Below are 15,641 nucleotides of genomic sequence, written 5' to 3' on the forward strand. Positions count from 1 at the left end.
TCGTTGGCACTTCGGTTATTGTTGTCGACACTTCGTCACTTGTCGTTGACACTTCGACACTAGTCATTGGCACTTCGGTTATTGTTGTCGACACTTCGTCAATTGTCGTTGACACTTCGACACTAGTCGTTGGCACTTCGGTTATTGTTGTCGACACTTCGTCACTTGTCGTTGACACTTCGACACTAGTCGTTGGCACTTCGGCTATTGTTGTCGACACTTCGTCAATTGTCGTTGACACTTCGACATTAGTCATTGGCACTTCGGTTATTGTTGTCGACACTTCGTCACTTGTCGTTGACACTTCGACACTAGTCGTTGGCACCTCGGTAATTGTTGTTAACACTTCGACACTTGCTGTCGACTCTTTGACCCGAGCGAAAATTCACTTCCATGGCTCTCAAAATCAGCTGAACCGTCACTTTGCCTCGTCAAGCTTTCAGCAGAGCCATCTTTCGAGCTTTTCTTGTCGCTTTTAGATTTTCTTCCTTTAAGCCTTTTAAAAATTCCCAGCTTCTTTTTCGTTTTCGGTGAGGAGGAATCCACCTGACTTCCTTCTGTAGTCACAGAGCTAACGTCCGATTTCACAGGGTCACTTTCCAGATCTTTCGCGTCTCCTTTCTTGCTTTTCTCTTTCTTCTCTTTCTTCTCTTTCCTGCTCTCTAAAAATGGTGCAAACGCATCGAAAAGTACGTTAATACAATCCTTAAACAAAAAATGTTCTGGTTGTAGCCAGGCATGTTAAAAATTTTGTAAAAAACGAATGAAAAAAATTGACACTGGCTAAAAATATTGTTTTTGGACGTTTCGGCCACTACTGTTGCCTTCTTCAGCAAGATAAAAATGAAAATGTTCAACGGCGTCCTTTTAAAATATGTAACGAATGTGTGAAAACTAAATGAACTTTCCGAGTGCAACAAAAGTCTCTAGAGCATTATTAATGAGTCTATAAATTCTTAATGCTATTGTAAACGTTTGGTAGCGCTATGTGTTCGTTTATAGCGTTCTTATCTCGCACAGAATGCCAAGTTTCAAGAATTAGTCGTTGTTTCCACACCGTTGACCTGTCAACAATTTCGACGCTCTCCAAATCTATTTGATGGTCGTTAAGCATGTGGTGGCATAAATCTGAGGTTAGGTCTGTTGTGTTGCAAAATGTGCCACTAAGAACAGTGTAAACGTTTTGCATTTCTCACAAAAATAAATGTTTTCTTTCAGCAAATCCCGGCAGCAAATCGGGCCTTTATAATCCATTCAATAACCGAGAGTAAAACATTTTACACATTTATTGAATAATCGCTCTGTTTGACAAACCTTTTGTTTCAAACCACGGTTTAAGCTTTCTACGTTGCACAGGTAAGGCTTTCTCTCGAATTCCGAGCCAATCTGGCCATGGTTTTGTGCCTGGGTTTTGTGAAACAATCGCTAAATATGCCTCCGAAGTGCCCGCCAACCATACATTGTTCTTACAGAGAGCGGTTTGTTTGTCCGAATTTTGTCTGACTCACACCGGGGGTCAAATTCTGAGACGTCATTAGTGCGCTTCGCTAATTGCAACATCATTAAATGTGTTAAGTGATATTTACAAGTGTTTTTGTAGCCTGTTATGAAATTACTTCCAGTGGAAGCAGTAAACGCTAAACCTTTCTTCTGTTCAGAAGTTAATGCATCGCCATTAGAAAAATAAACAGCAACGGTTTTACTGAAAATGTAGTCGTTAGAAATGGCATGTGTAGCCGTAAGGTAAAGAATAACGCGAGGAGAAGCGGCTTTTGGTAATATTCAAACAAAAATTTACTTCTCAATGTGGGGTTAAGATTGCGTGACGAGACAAAAGGTAACTCTGTCGTGCGTAACCTAACCTGCGATCAGGCGTTATTTTTCTCGCTCAACGGAAAAATGAGCCTTCCCTAAGCCTTCCCTCCACCTTTTTAACCAAGCCAAAGTATATGAGTCGCAAAGCACCCAGCCGTCGCGACTGACAAATACAGCATTTCCTCCGCGAAAATAAAAAAAAGCTTGAACTGAAAGGCGTTTGAATTCTTCCATGATATGTTCGAACAACAATGCCCAGCATAAACCTTCTACCCATACTAACTTCATGCAAAAAAGTCGATATCTCGAAGAGATCTTTGATTTATATATATATATATTTTTGTTTTATACTTATTTTTTATTTTTTCTAATTTTTTTATTCTTTTTTATTTTATTTTATTTATTTTATTTTTATTTTTGTTTTTATTTTAATATTTTATTTTACTTTACTTATCTTTTTTCATTTAATTTTTATTCATTTTATTTTATTTTATTTTTTTTTCCAAAAAAAGTAAATAAATAAAAAACGTCTGTGGCCCACCAGTGCCATAGCAAAAAAAAAAAATATGCAATGGCCCAGGAGTGCCATAGCCCATGATGCATTGGGAAGGAGTAGTTAAACAACATTGCGGTGCGGATAAAGAACGATACATGGAAAGAAAATGAAGAACTGACGCAGGATTAAGGGGAATACCTGAAACGGGCTGAAAAGAGATGACATTTTTAGCATAGAAAAAGCAGGTGACAGGCCAACACAGAACACTTTGTTCGTGACATTTGTACTTTTGCCGTTCTGTATTGGATTTGGTCGGCCAATTTATTTTTGCCACAATAGCCACCTTAATTTGAAAACGAAAGACGCTTAGCTACCTTATATCGCCACTCAAATTATATAAGACAAGCTTTTATTGTGCGCTGTAAGTAAATATTTACTTAAGTTGATAATTTAATTAAAAATAAAAATACTTGAGTGCTTTGAACACTATTGACGTCACGCACTTGTACTCAGTAGTCACGCAATATTTGGCAGTTTGTTATTATGGAAATAACCAGGCATAACTAATCGATGATCAATGACCTCAATTGGTAATCAATGACTAATCGATGGGTAATCAGTTGATTAGTCATTGATTATTGGCGATGATCAATGAGTAATCGATGACTAATCGAAGCCGAAAAATTTTGTGGCCTATCGATTACTCATCGATGACATCGATTACTCATTGATGTAATTGATTACCTATTGATGTTATTGAATACTCATCGATGACCCATCGATTACTCATCGACTATTATACTGCGCACAAAAGACACATTTCTTGCTTTCTTGTACCATTTTTTTTCATTTGTGATTTTTTATCTGTGTAAGACGTATTTTTCTTCCTAACTGGCGTTTCTGCTGATGAAATTACGCCTTCATGAAAGGTCAAATAACCTTCTGGCATGTCGAGACGTGAAGTGCTTATCACAAAAACAGATGGTTCTTAATTGTGCAATATTTCTGATATCTCACTTTACCCAACTCTTTATTCACTAACAAAACAACTTAACACGAACTAACTCGTCTGAAAATGAAACTAACAAGTACGCTGATAAGAATCGACTACGTGGTTATAGATTTTGCTCGGTTGATGTTTGTCAGCAAAGTAAAACTGCTTCGGGGAAACAGCCGGCATAAGCAGTTGCATTACGCACCGGAATGAGATGATATCGATGAGTAATGAATGAAATCAATGACTAATCAATGCAATCAATGACTAATCGATGCAATCGATGACTAATCGATAACCAAAAATTTTGTGGCCTATCGATTAGTCATCGATTACTCATTGATCATCGGCAATAATCAATGACTAATCAACTGATTACCTATCGATTACCTATTGATTACTCATTGATTTCATTGATGCCATTGATGTCATCGATTAGTTATGCCTGGAAATAACAAACGAACATCTTTTCGCACACTGTACTAGTTAAAAAGAAAAAAAAAGGATTTTTTAAATTAAATCGTTGAGAAAATCTTTCAACATTTTTCAACTCAATTTTTCGCGAGTTGTGCGACCCTGAACATGGTCAGGTAGAAGAAAATTGTGAGAAAGTAATTTCAAAACATTTTAACGACGATTTACAGGGATTTAGTCCTCATATAGACAACTATCCTGCTCGAAACTCGGCTCTAATGTAACTCTTCTGTTGAGTTCTGCTATGAGATCAAGCTATTCTGCTAGAAATTCCGCTCAGATATTTAAGTCATTCTGCTCTGAATTTAAGTTTTTCTGCTTGCCTCAACTGCTTGGCAACTAGTTTGTTCGTATTCAACAAGGCAAAAAGTAGCTTTAATTCGCCCTCGTTTATAGCACAATTTTGTGTGAATAATGTCGCTGTCTGGGGTTCGTTATCGGTGTTTTCTTTCCTACTGGTGAACATCAAAATGGTTTTTTTCTGCATCTGTTAGAATTGTCATTTATCGTTTATCATTTGGCATTTTATTGTTATTAATCTATTTCAACTATTGTAATTATGGAGTTTTTGTTTATTAATCAACTGCTTCAATTCTGCCGGAGAATTCTACTCGCTGCCTCAAACGGCCAAAATTGGCCTTTTCTGTTCAAAATTTGCGGGCAGAGTTTATTTAGGCCCTAACGATATTCATTGTTCATTTTTCTGTTCTATTCATTATTCTTATTGACTGAAATCACCAACATTCATTTAAGCAGTACTGTCTATTTCTCGATCTTAAAACAAGCAAATTACTGGTAAAGAAACCATTGTCTTACCTTTCTTCGTTTTGTCCTTCTTTTTCGTCTTGGTCTGCAACGAGTCTGAAGAGCCTTTAGCGTCTTTTGAGCTCATTTTCTTAGCTACTTGGTAATTTAGGTCCGCCTGTCGAGACAATATCCGATAAGAGGTAAGTGTTATAAGGGCCAAAATCACGCACTCTTTATATGAGCCTCAAAGCACTGACGCGCATGGCTGTGGAAACCAAAAAAAAAAATAAAATTAAAACATGCGTTTAAAAGCAGACACTAGATCAAGGGGCAGAAGATGAATTATCATGTATCACAGTAAAAGAAGTAGAAAAATACTATGGCACCTTAAAAGCAGAACTTTCCTTTTTCAAAAAGCACATTGAAAGATAACAATTTTCTGGGTGGGGCGGGGGAGCTTTGATTTTTTTTTTGCAAGTGCCGCTGCTCAATTAATTCGCAGGCGAATAGTCCCACGGTTGTTAGCTTTTGCACAGTATATCACTGTTCATGTTGTTGAGATTCAGAATGTTGCAGTGTTATATCAGTCCGATGGCCACAATAAAGTGAATACTTCACTTTTACAATTTCATCATACATGACCTTTGGCACGACAGCAAGTAGTTCGAAATTAAAATTCACAAACTCGACATCCATGGGGGAGTCCAATGTCGCAGGGGCGGGGAATCGATGCTCGGCGTCTTTTCAAGATGGAACGCTAAATGTAATGCTTTTACCTATTAAATTTTCTCTTCAGGTTGCACGGGAAGGATTAGTTTAAAAAAACCCCATCGAACTGTGTTAATGGTTTACATCAATCGGTCATGAAAATTTCGTATAGAAGCTCATAGAGACGCAAGTATTTGGTGACAACATTAGAATCGTCATTTAAATATGTCTGTCTATTTTAGAGTGGTGGGTTTTTGAGGTCAAATTAAGCTTAAGTCACGTCCAGATTGGTCTCCTTGAGAAGATTAAGTCACGTTTTCTGAAGAGTATCCTTGAAGATTCACCTAAAACTTTAATTTATGAGCCGTTCCCGAGATTTGAGTCTGAACTAGGGTTCTAGATTTTGCTTTTTGATAGACTGTGGACATAGAAATATATCAATATTTAAGCAAAGCAGTAACCCCAGCTGGGGTTATCGTATTTGATAAAGCGCAAGGTAACGAGAGGTTAGCTATTTATGCAGTTAGGATCGCAGTTAGGATCGCAGTTAGGATCGCAGTTAGGATTGCAGTTAGGATCGCAGTTAGGATCTATCTCGAGGATCCCCCACAAAAAAAAAAATAAAATATAAAATGATGGAAAATAAAAAATAAACTTAAAAAATAACAATAAAAAATGGTAATTAAAAAAATAAAATAAAAAGATGGTAATTATTCGCCACATTCATCACATATTAAGTCGAAACATCTTCGAATTTTCTTCGGCAATCTACGGAAATTTTCGGAAAAGTTCGGAAATATTCGTATAACCTTCGGACAACATTTTAAAAATTTTCGTACATCTTCGGAAAATGGTCGGAAATCTTCTGAAAATCTCCAAAACCCTCTTTATTAGTAGGTTTTATATAATAAACAAAATAATACGTGGTTGTTAGGAGATATGAAATTTCTCGTCTCATGTTCAAATCGATATAGAGATTGAGAAAAACATGTTCAAATGTGAAGATATGTTTGCCCTGTTTCAATGCTGAATGAGCCAAAGTTTATCGATATTAAGTCGAAACATCTTCGGATCTTACTCGGCAATCTTCGGAAACATTCGGACAACTTCGGAAATTTTCGGGAAAGTTCGAAAAATGTTCGGAAGTATTCGTACGAACTTCGGGCAAGATTTTGAAAATCTTCGGAAATCTTCGGAAAATGGTCGGAAATCTTCGGATCGGACAATCGTCAAAAACCTCGTTATTAGTAGGTTTATATAATAAACAGAATAATACATGGTTGCCTGGAGATATGAAATTTATCTTATTCGAGTGTGCAAATCGATATTTCACGAGTGAGCGCAGCGAACCATATCCTCTATTTATTACTCCCCAGGCTTAATACCCGTAACCGAGTTAACGCGCGCCATATGAGTTCGCAATTCTTCTGTTCTCATGAGTCATTTTGTTTGGTTCATTGTTACTTGGTTACAGACGAACAAAGAAAAATAATGTCACCTTTTATTACAACGGGACAAAAAATAAACTGTTACGTCAGCAGCAGTTTCGCAAGGGCAGTAGTCGTTTCGCAAGGTTTGGCAAGGTTTGGCAAGTGGTCATGGGATATAAGCGCACCTTTTTTCACGTTGTCCGCGTCTTGACATATCAAAGTACACTAGCTACAGTCATAGGCACTGGACGTTTCTTGGTCGGACATCCCCATGGACTTAAGAGAAGATCTGCAATCTGAGAGCGGAAAATCAAGCTCCGATTTGGAATACAGTATTTTTGACTATGAGAAAAAGTCTCCAGACAGTGAAGTGCAAGTATCGCTTAGTTTGAAGTCAGAAGACAAATTGTGCCTCGACTCAAGCTCCGATGAGGTAAGATTGAGCAATACGGAGTACAATGTGATTTTGAACTTTCAAGGTTATTATTCTTCTTTGTTATTTTGTTTCTCCTTTATATTCTTATGTCTTTCGTTCCTTTTTTCACGCATTAGGTTCAACCCCGATCACCCTTGCGTAAAAAGCACCGATCTCAAGACCGTGGCATCGCCAGACAGGTAAGATCTCATCTCAGGAATCATTGATAATTGGTGGTTTTGGTTTTAAGGTTTCATTTTGTCTGTGCCGTTTGTTCTGTTTCGTGAATCATTTAACTGCCGGTCCAAATCTATATCAGTGACTAGTTTTTTTTTATATGGCCTTTTGTACAGTAAAGGCGTAAAATTTTATCTTAAGTCAAATAAGTGCTTGTATGGGTCCATCCGCACTAGTGGACAATTCAATAATTATCTTGGACAAAATCTAACAGCAATAACTCGTAACAGCACACAAACTACAGCTTTTCAGTCTGACTTTTGCTCTGTCAAACCTGTCAGCGATTTTTAAAGACTGTAGAATCGCGTAGGACTGCACTGCCCGCTTTCTGACTCTTCAGCGTTTTTCAGTTGCGTTAAACGTGACTCAAGCACGTCCACCGAAAATTGATAAATTGAGCAAATTGTTTCCTTCGAAGGAAAACATCGGGACTTTTGGGCGTCCAAACTAAGCAGTGTCGGGTCTTCCATCAACGTCGGACTGCTCTGTGAACCACAAGAATAGTTGTATTCAGAGTTTAAGCTTCATCCAGGAATCATCGTAGGCTGTAAAACTCAAACTCAGAAAAATGGTTTTGCAATCAGAGATCTCAGAGATATTGCCACGTATTATTTTATTTAAAATATAAAACATACTAATAACGAGGTTTTTGAAGATTTTTCCGAAGATTTCCGACCATCTTCCGAAGATGTTCGAAGATTTTTATAATGTTGTCCGAAGGTAATAAGAATATTTCCGACCTTTGCCGAAGATAGCCGAAGATTGCCGAGGAATATTCGAAGATGTTTCGACTTAATTTTTGGCGAATTATTACAATCTTTTTATTTCATTTTGATTTAATTTTTATTTTATTGTTAATTTCACGTCCGAGGGAAATAAAAATATTTCCGATCTTTTCCAAAGATTTCCGACCATCTTCCGAAGAAGTCCGAAGATTTTTTATAATGCTGTCCGAAGTTAATAAGAAAATTTCCGACCTTTTCCGAAGATTGCCGATGTTTCGACCTAATTTTTGGCAAAGGTGGCGAATTATTACAATCTTTTTATTTATTTTTATTACAATCTTTTTATTTTTTTTACTTTCATCTTTTTTATTTTATTTCTTTATTTTTTTTTTGGGGGGGGGGGGATCCTCGAAATAGATCCTAACTGCGATCCTAACTGCGATCCTAACTGCGATCCTAACTGCAATCCTAACTGCGATCCTAACTGTACATATAGTTTATCCCAAAGTAGCAAGGAAACAAGGTAAGAAATAGACATATTTACATAGATACATTTTGCTGATAAGATGCATCGGGATGCTGTTCTTCGTATTGCGCGTTTTCTCTTGTCGAGTTTTAAACGTGCTTATTTACACGTGTGAGACATGGTGTAAATGTTTGGATTACTAAGGTATGTGAATAATGTAATATATTACATGAAGTATCATCTTTAGTAATACCGCCAAATCTGATAAGGAGATTTTATCTCACATATGTTGCTTAAATAGGTAGTTTTTTACATGGAAAATGAATTTATCTTTACGGTAGGTTTGTGTTTTGATATTATATTTGCGGTGGGTATTGTTAAAGTATGCGGCTGGCTGAAATTTCTGTTTGCGTTACAAGAAAGTCATTTTGGTGCGTGTTAGGTATAGGGTCGAGAGTTGTTGACGTCAGAGCAGTTTTCAGATATGTCAAATGATGTGTCAAAAGGAGAATATTAAGTGAAGTTACCACGCAAACAAAAATATTGATGTGGTATCTCATCTTCGGCTTTGTTCGTTTCTTTAAACTTTATTCAGTAAAGAATAGGAAGGGCGTATTATGAATAGTGTAGAAACAGAATAAAAGGATTAAGGGAAGTGCGATTATCGTTATCTGAGAAACAGGAAATTAATTTGCTTTGCTTTGTTAATTGTATACGCTTTCCAGAACGTGATATGATATTTTGAAGACACAAAGTCAAATTCATAATTCCTTTTTGTTTGTTTTTCTTAGGGCCGGGTCGCACTAAAAAAATTTTGGAAGAATTTGTTTACTTTGCGGTGAAAATCTATCAACTATACTAAAAATAACAAATTGTGTATCGCCATACAGCTACGATTTTAATAAACTACATAGGCCTTTCGACCGTAACGGTCCTCTTCAGTGTAGTAACATTTGAAATGGCAACGACCAGTAACATGATATTACAGTACAGATAGGGTGTCTAGAGATATTTATAAAATTAAGTAACGCCGGTGCGTAATGCACACGGATCAACCCTATTAAGGCTATCAAGTCTCGCTATCAACACGCGAGATTATTAAGTGCGACCTCCACTTAAAAAAACAGGCGAACCGATTTTCCAAAATTTTGTCTTTAATAACAAAGGAAGCCGTCTCCAGTGATAACAGAACCTGTCAGGGAAATGACATTGAAGGTCATGATCGCACGCAATCACAAAGCGCGGAAACTTCGCTTGAACACTCGATCATGGATGGAGGTGGCTTTTTTCTCAGTTCAACACCATTTTATCCGGTTACTTTTTTGATCAGCAGCAGCAGCAGCAACAGCAGTTTGGCCCTTTTATGAATGAACTGCATTCGCAGTTAAACGTGGGTGAAGGCAGTCAAAGCAGGCCAGTGAGCGCATCGAGCGATATAACGAGCTCCCCGACTAGTCCCGTTGCTGTTGCAAGTACATCTACAGCATCTTTTCCCGAATCCGGACCGGCAAAGAGAACTTACGACAAATGGGTCCGACGATGATCAGAAAATGCTAATTCGTCTTTGGGCTGATAATTTCGATCGCCTGAAGAGCAGAGAAGCACGAATAGGGCTTTCCACAAGTTGCTCGAGATTTCCTAAAAAGTTGCCCGTAATTTCTCAAAAAGTTGCTCAAAAGTTGCTCCAAAAATCCAAAAAAGTTGCTTCTGATAATAAAAGTTGCTCGAAAGTTGCTCCAAAAAATCCAAAAACGCTGCTTCTTATCAAGATAATTTCTTTAAATGTATGCTAAATTCCGTTTGAGGGTTAGATTTCTAAGCAGTTTTATGCGATTTTACAGCAAAAGTATCTAAATAACATATCAAGGGGAAAATTTGTAAAATGATGACGTCATGTTTGCTGAGGAGTTTTTGTAATGTTTTTTTTAATGCAGAATGAGCCAAAGGTTGAAACGTCTTCAGACGTTTCTCGAAAATCTTCGTCAAACTTCGTAAATCTTCGGAAACGTTCGTATGGCCTTTGAACAACACCGGGATACTCTTCGGAGATCTTCGGTCTGGAAATTGCTCAAAATGCAACAAGTTGCTCGAGAGGAAAAAAGTTGCTCGAAGGGGAAAAAGTTGCTCGAAACTTGAAAAGTTGCCAAAAAGTTGCCGAGCAACTTGTGGAAAGCCCTAAGCACGAAAGGTCTGGGATGAAATGAGGTAGACTGTCCACAGCCTCTCGATTTTTCAACGCAAAAAAGCAAAAGAAAGCGAGCGCGCGGGGGGAGGGGGGCGGGAAGCGAGCGAAGCGAGCAAAAGAAAAATAGAGAGGCCCTCTATTTTTTACGCTCCCCGCCCCCCACCCCCTTGCTTCTTCCGTTTTGCGCTGGCGTCCAGTTCTCTCGCCGTTCTCACCGCGCGCTCATCGATCGAAAAAACACGAAAAAATAGAGGGCTGTGGACAGTCTAGAAATGAGGCGAGCACTGAACTCGAAATTTGGCACGAAGAGGACCAGGGATAAAGTCTTTTAAGCGTCAAGCAATCAAATTCATTTCCGGTTGTCACTTGCGAAGCCGGACCAAGATATATTAAGTGATAATACATAATACATCTTGCAACAGTATCAACAAAATGCAAGTAATCAACGTTTTCACGGAACATATATCTTGTTCTTCCACGGCGTAAATTTCGAGAGTTTAAAGCGTATTTTACAAATAGACTTGAGCAAAAACAAACTAAACTAGCAAAACATGTGGCAAAGAAGTGTGAAACAAACAGGAAACCACGCAGCGCAGACTATCATGCAATGACCTCTAGACATTTCCTTGGCCACAATCTTACGGCTCTATTTAATACATAATGCCTCCAGATAAAACAGATCCCCATTAGAAAGAAGTGAGAAGCAAATTACGTCGAAAAACCTTCTCAGGAAACTAATTTGCTTTGCTTTTCACCACTTCGGCTTTAGATTTCAAGTGTAGTGTCAGGTGACGTTCTTGCTAAACAAAGACTGAATGTTCGGGCAACATCTGTCGAAGATACTGTATAGTGGGTAGTCGGGGGGTAGTGTACAATCGGGTCGAGGGTTGTTGGCGCCAGAGCACTTTTCAGATATGTCAAATGATGTGTCAAAAGGAGAATATTACGGTGTACGATGAGTATCATGCGTTAAAATCTTGAAAAGTTACATGAAATCTTGAAAAAATACATAAAATCTTGAAAAGTTACATGAAATCTTGAAAAAATACATAAAATCTTGAAAAGTGACAAGAAATCTTGAAAAACACGAAAAAATCTTGAAAACAAAGTGAAAAATCTTGAAAAACGCGAAAAAATCTTGAAAAACGCGAAAAAATCTTGAAAACGCGAAAAAAATCTTGAAAAACACGAAAAATCTTGAAAAACGGTAAAAAATCTTGAAAAACGCAAAAAAATCTTGAAAAACGCGAAAAAAATCTTGAAAACGCGAAAAAGCTAGAAGATTAATAAAGGTCAAATGAGATATTGATCTCACGTGAGACGACGTGCTTGCATGTTGAATACATGTCTGTTAGGCCAAACACTACTCCCTTTGAGCTGTTTCGGTAAAAGTATTGGTTGAGATTTGCGTTTTGGAACTCAACTAACTGCCTCCATTTTTAAGCGATGGCGTGACATCGCTTTATGCCATCGAAAGATCGGTTCGTTTTGTCTGTTTGGCCCGATCGAACAGAAAATCAAATTTAACTTAACAAGAAATCGCTGCGTAAACACAAAAGCAAAATACTTCCGTACAGTTAGAATGGAACACTTCAATGTATAAACGAAAGAGACTAATTATATATGATGGGGTCTATTAGATTTAGTTGACAGAAATTTTTAATTCTTATAATACAAAGGGACACTGTGAGCAAGAGACCGTTTGACCTTTCTCGCAGCTTAAAAGCTTGCTCGCGCGTATCGTATGTCGTTTATCCGTGATATCACACCACAGTATAACGCAATATTTGTTGAGACAACATAGGGAAATCTAAAAAAAGTATAAAAATATAAAATAAAATATTACTGTTGTTCAATTGAGAAAATCTACGAAGAAAATGTATTATTTGCATCCTTGGTCTGTGAATTCATAACAGCTATACAATCACTAACAAGCTTCTTTTGTTTAAAAAATGTAAGCTGCAGTTGGATAACAATTTTTTTCACACACAAGGTGTCAGCTACTTTTATTTACTTTAAGTTTTTCTTCAAAATTATGTAAGACCCCTTGTGAAACGCCATCGCTTCTGCATGCATCGCGTGCCATTTATTTTATTCGTTTTGTCTCGCTACTTGCATCCAACAAATAAATTCTATTACAGTTTGATTACTGCATTTGAAGTCTCCAGGATGCGGTAACGATGATCTCTTCTGGCAATTTTTTTATTCTTAAGCAAGACTCGAGTTTCGGTTCTTCAGTGGAACTCATCAGTTGCTCCTAAAGTCTCGTCCAATTATTTGAAATCATTCGATTTGCCGTTTTTGTACAAATCTCAACACCCAAGCTAAGGGGAGCTTGAAAAACTGAAATAACTCACAATGCTTTGAGACTGCATTACCCTTGAAAGGACTCGGATCTTAGATCTTCGCATCCGTTGAAAAGACACAATCCTGCGAGCTGACCGCACGCTTATGATAAACAAAATCATTGTTCGAGATGCCTGCAGAACAAGCGGTTTTTATATTTTTCATTCGCGCTTCGCGCTCGCCCTCGCGTGACCCGCTAAATAAAAACCTAGCACTTCGCGCCTCGACCCGCAAAATAAACAGCCTGTTCTGCAGGCTATGTTCGAGAGGTCTACTGATCCGATACACGTTCCAGACAGTGAGACAACAATATTCTTTTAAAGGACTGATAAACGACTTTTAACTAAACATGCCACAGAAGAAGCAAACAAAATGGCATTAATATTTTTACTGAAACAGCTCTAGAGATCTAGAGAACAGACATGTATTCAACAAGCACGTCGTGTCACGTGAGATCAAGATCTCATTTGACCTTTTCATGATAATTTTCAAGCTTCCAACGTTTATATCAAGATTTTCGCGTGATTTTCAAGATTGTTTGGCGTTTTTCAAGTTTTCTCGCGTTTTTCAAGATTTTTCGCGTTTTTCAAGATTTTTTTGCGTTTTCAAGATTTTTTCACGTTTTCAAGATTTTTCGTGTTTTTCAAGATTTTTCGCGTTTTTCAAGATTTTTTTCGCGTTTTCAAGATTTTTTCGCGTTTATCAAGATTTTTTCGCGTTTTTCAAGATTCTTCACTTTGTTTTCAAGATTTTTTCGTTTTTTTCAAGATTTCATGTCACTTTTCAAGATTTTATGTATTTTTTCAAGATTTCATGTAACTTTTCAAGATTTTATGTATTTTTTCAAGATTTTAGCGCATGATACTCATCGTACACCGTAGAATATTAAGTGAAATTATCACGCAAACAGAAAAATTAAAGTGGTATCTCATTTTGCGTTTTGGTAGGTTGTTTAAACTTCATTCAGGCCATAATAGGAAAGCAGTATATTGAATACGCGGTAGATACAGAATAAAACCATTAAGGGAAGTGCGAATATCGTTATCTGCAAAACGGGAAACAAATTTGCTTTGTTCAGTGTACTTATGTCTTACTAATTAGGTAGCTGTATCAACAAGTTGTGCTGGGCATAGTATAAAATATGGACTGGACTCTGGACTGGACTCTGGACTCTGGACTCTGGACTCTGGACTCTGGACTCAAAAAAACCTGGACTCAAAAAATCAGCCCAACGGGCACTTTGATTTTTATTAATTTAATAGCGGAAATATTTCGGGACCTTTGAGTTTCTCATTGTTTAGATTCGGTATCGAGTTTAAGAACGGATAGGTCAAGAAGGCATATATCAAAGACGCTTTATCGTTTCAGTGCTTTCGACCACAACTGTCTGTCCGTACATGTTTAGTTACACTGTGTGACTGGTTGCTAAGTTTCACAGGAACTGAAATAATTGGAAACGCTTTATAAAATATTGATCTGATTGAAGCCCATTTGAAGGCAGAAAGGAGCCTGTCAGTCGCATACAAAATGTGTTTACAAGTATATACTGTCAACAGAGCGTTTGCTTTTGTCTGATTTTTACATTCCGTTCGCTTGATTACATGCATACAAATATTATGTTCACAGTAGGATACAGTTTGGCGTCCACGCTAAATCAGGCACACCAGCGTAATCAAGTGATATTCCCTAACACTTCAACATTATAATACACGCAGGAAACTTACCTTGAAGATGTACTGACTCGATAGTTATCGCAAACCAGCAAACAGGTCAAATAGAACGCAGATGGCGAGCTCTCTTCCTTATCCTGAAAAGCGTGCAAGAAGATTCAGTTGCAGATTATATTCCTTAATATAACGCGTCTGTACGACAAACATCGACAGAATCCCTTTCTGTTCTGTTGAACTGAATGATGGAATGGTTTCTTGTCAAAGTAGAGATCGCCTTGGACCGCTCGCACGATTCAGTGGAATGACGCAAAATGTCACAGCTTAGGGCCGGATGAAAAAACATATCACAATAAAGTCATCACTGATGATGATCACGCGCCCATTGAATGGGCGCGTGATCATTTCGCGCGTTCGCCTGATCCGGCACCGTCTAGACTTTTCAACAGCAAAACATTTATGCCGTGTTTACATTCAAACGTTTACTGCGGCTTAAATTGACCGTGGTCAAGTTAACTGAACCTAAGTAGATTAGTGCAGTGTTTATACTGCCTCAAATAACCAAAGTTAATCTGTAACACTGCCAAAATTCGAATTGGCAGGAAATACAAGCTAATGCGCGCAATTTTTAAAACATGGTCGGTATTAACAAGAAAGCGGCGCCGGGCTCTGATAGTCATTGCCTTTTTCTTTTTAATTCTTAAGAAGCAGGTAGAAGCGTCTCGATTACGGCAACTGCTAATACTACAAGTGAGGCGAAAACGGATGATGGGTCTCGAGCTTTTTCTGTTTCCTCGCCTGAACTTTGGAACAGTTTGCCTGTTTTTATCCGCTCGTGTGACAATTTAAGTTCTTTTAAATCAAAACTCAAAACGTTTCTTTTTAAAACTTATTACTCTTAGCGATTTTTACTTTTTATTACTTTTAATGCAAATT

General features: G+C 37.6%; 2 protein-coding genes across 3 annotated transcripts in view; both read right to left on the bottom strand.

Annotated features, from left to right (window-relative positions):
- The window catches only part of LOC144653837 (uncharacterized), a 37,621-nt gene that overhangs the window by 2,056 nt on the left and 19,924 nt on the right, over positions 1-15,641 (bottom strand). For both annotated transcript variants that reach the window (XM_078513941.1, XM_078513940.1), the window contains exon 3: positions 11-325. In XM_078513941.1, the coding sequence (XP_078370067.1) occupies positions 11-325 (315 nt within the window). The remainder of the gene's footprint in view (positions 1-10; positions 326-15,641) is intronic.
- On the bottom strand, positions 324-15,023 carry LOC144653921 (uncharacterized). The gene is made up of 3 exons (XM_078514064.1): positions 14,763-15,023; positions 4,596-4,701; positions 324-662 (listed from the first exon to the last, which is right to left on the bottom strand). The coding sequence occupies exons 2-3, from the start codon at positions 4,669-4,671 to the stop codon at positions 340-342; spliced, it is 399 nt and encodes a 132-aa protein (XP_078370190.1). The 5' UTR covers positions 4,672-4,701; positions 14,763-15,023; the 3' UTR covers positions 324-339.

The sequence above is a fragment of the Oculina patagonica genome, chromosome 5 (assembly GCF_052425735.1).
Source record: "Oculina patagonica isolate OP01 chromosome 5, crgOcupat, whole genome shotgun sequence".
Taxonomy (NCBI): Eukaryota; Metazoa; Cnidaria; class Anthozoa; order Scleractinia; family Oculinidae; genus Oculina; species Oculina patagonica.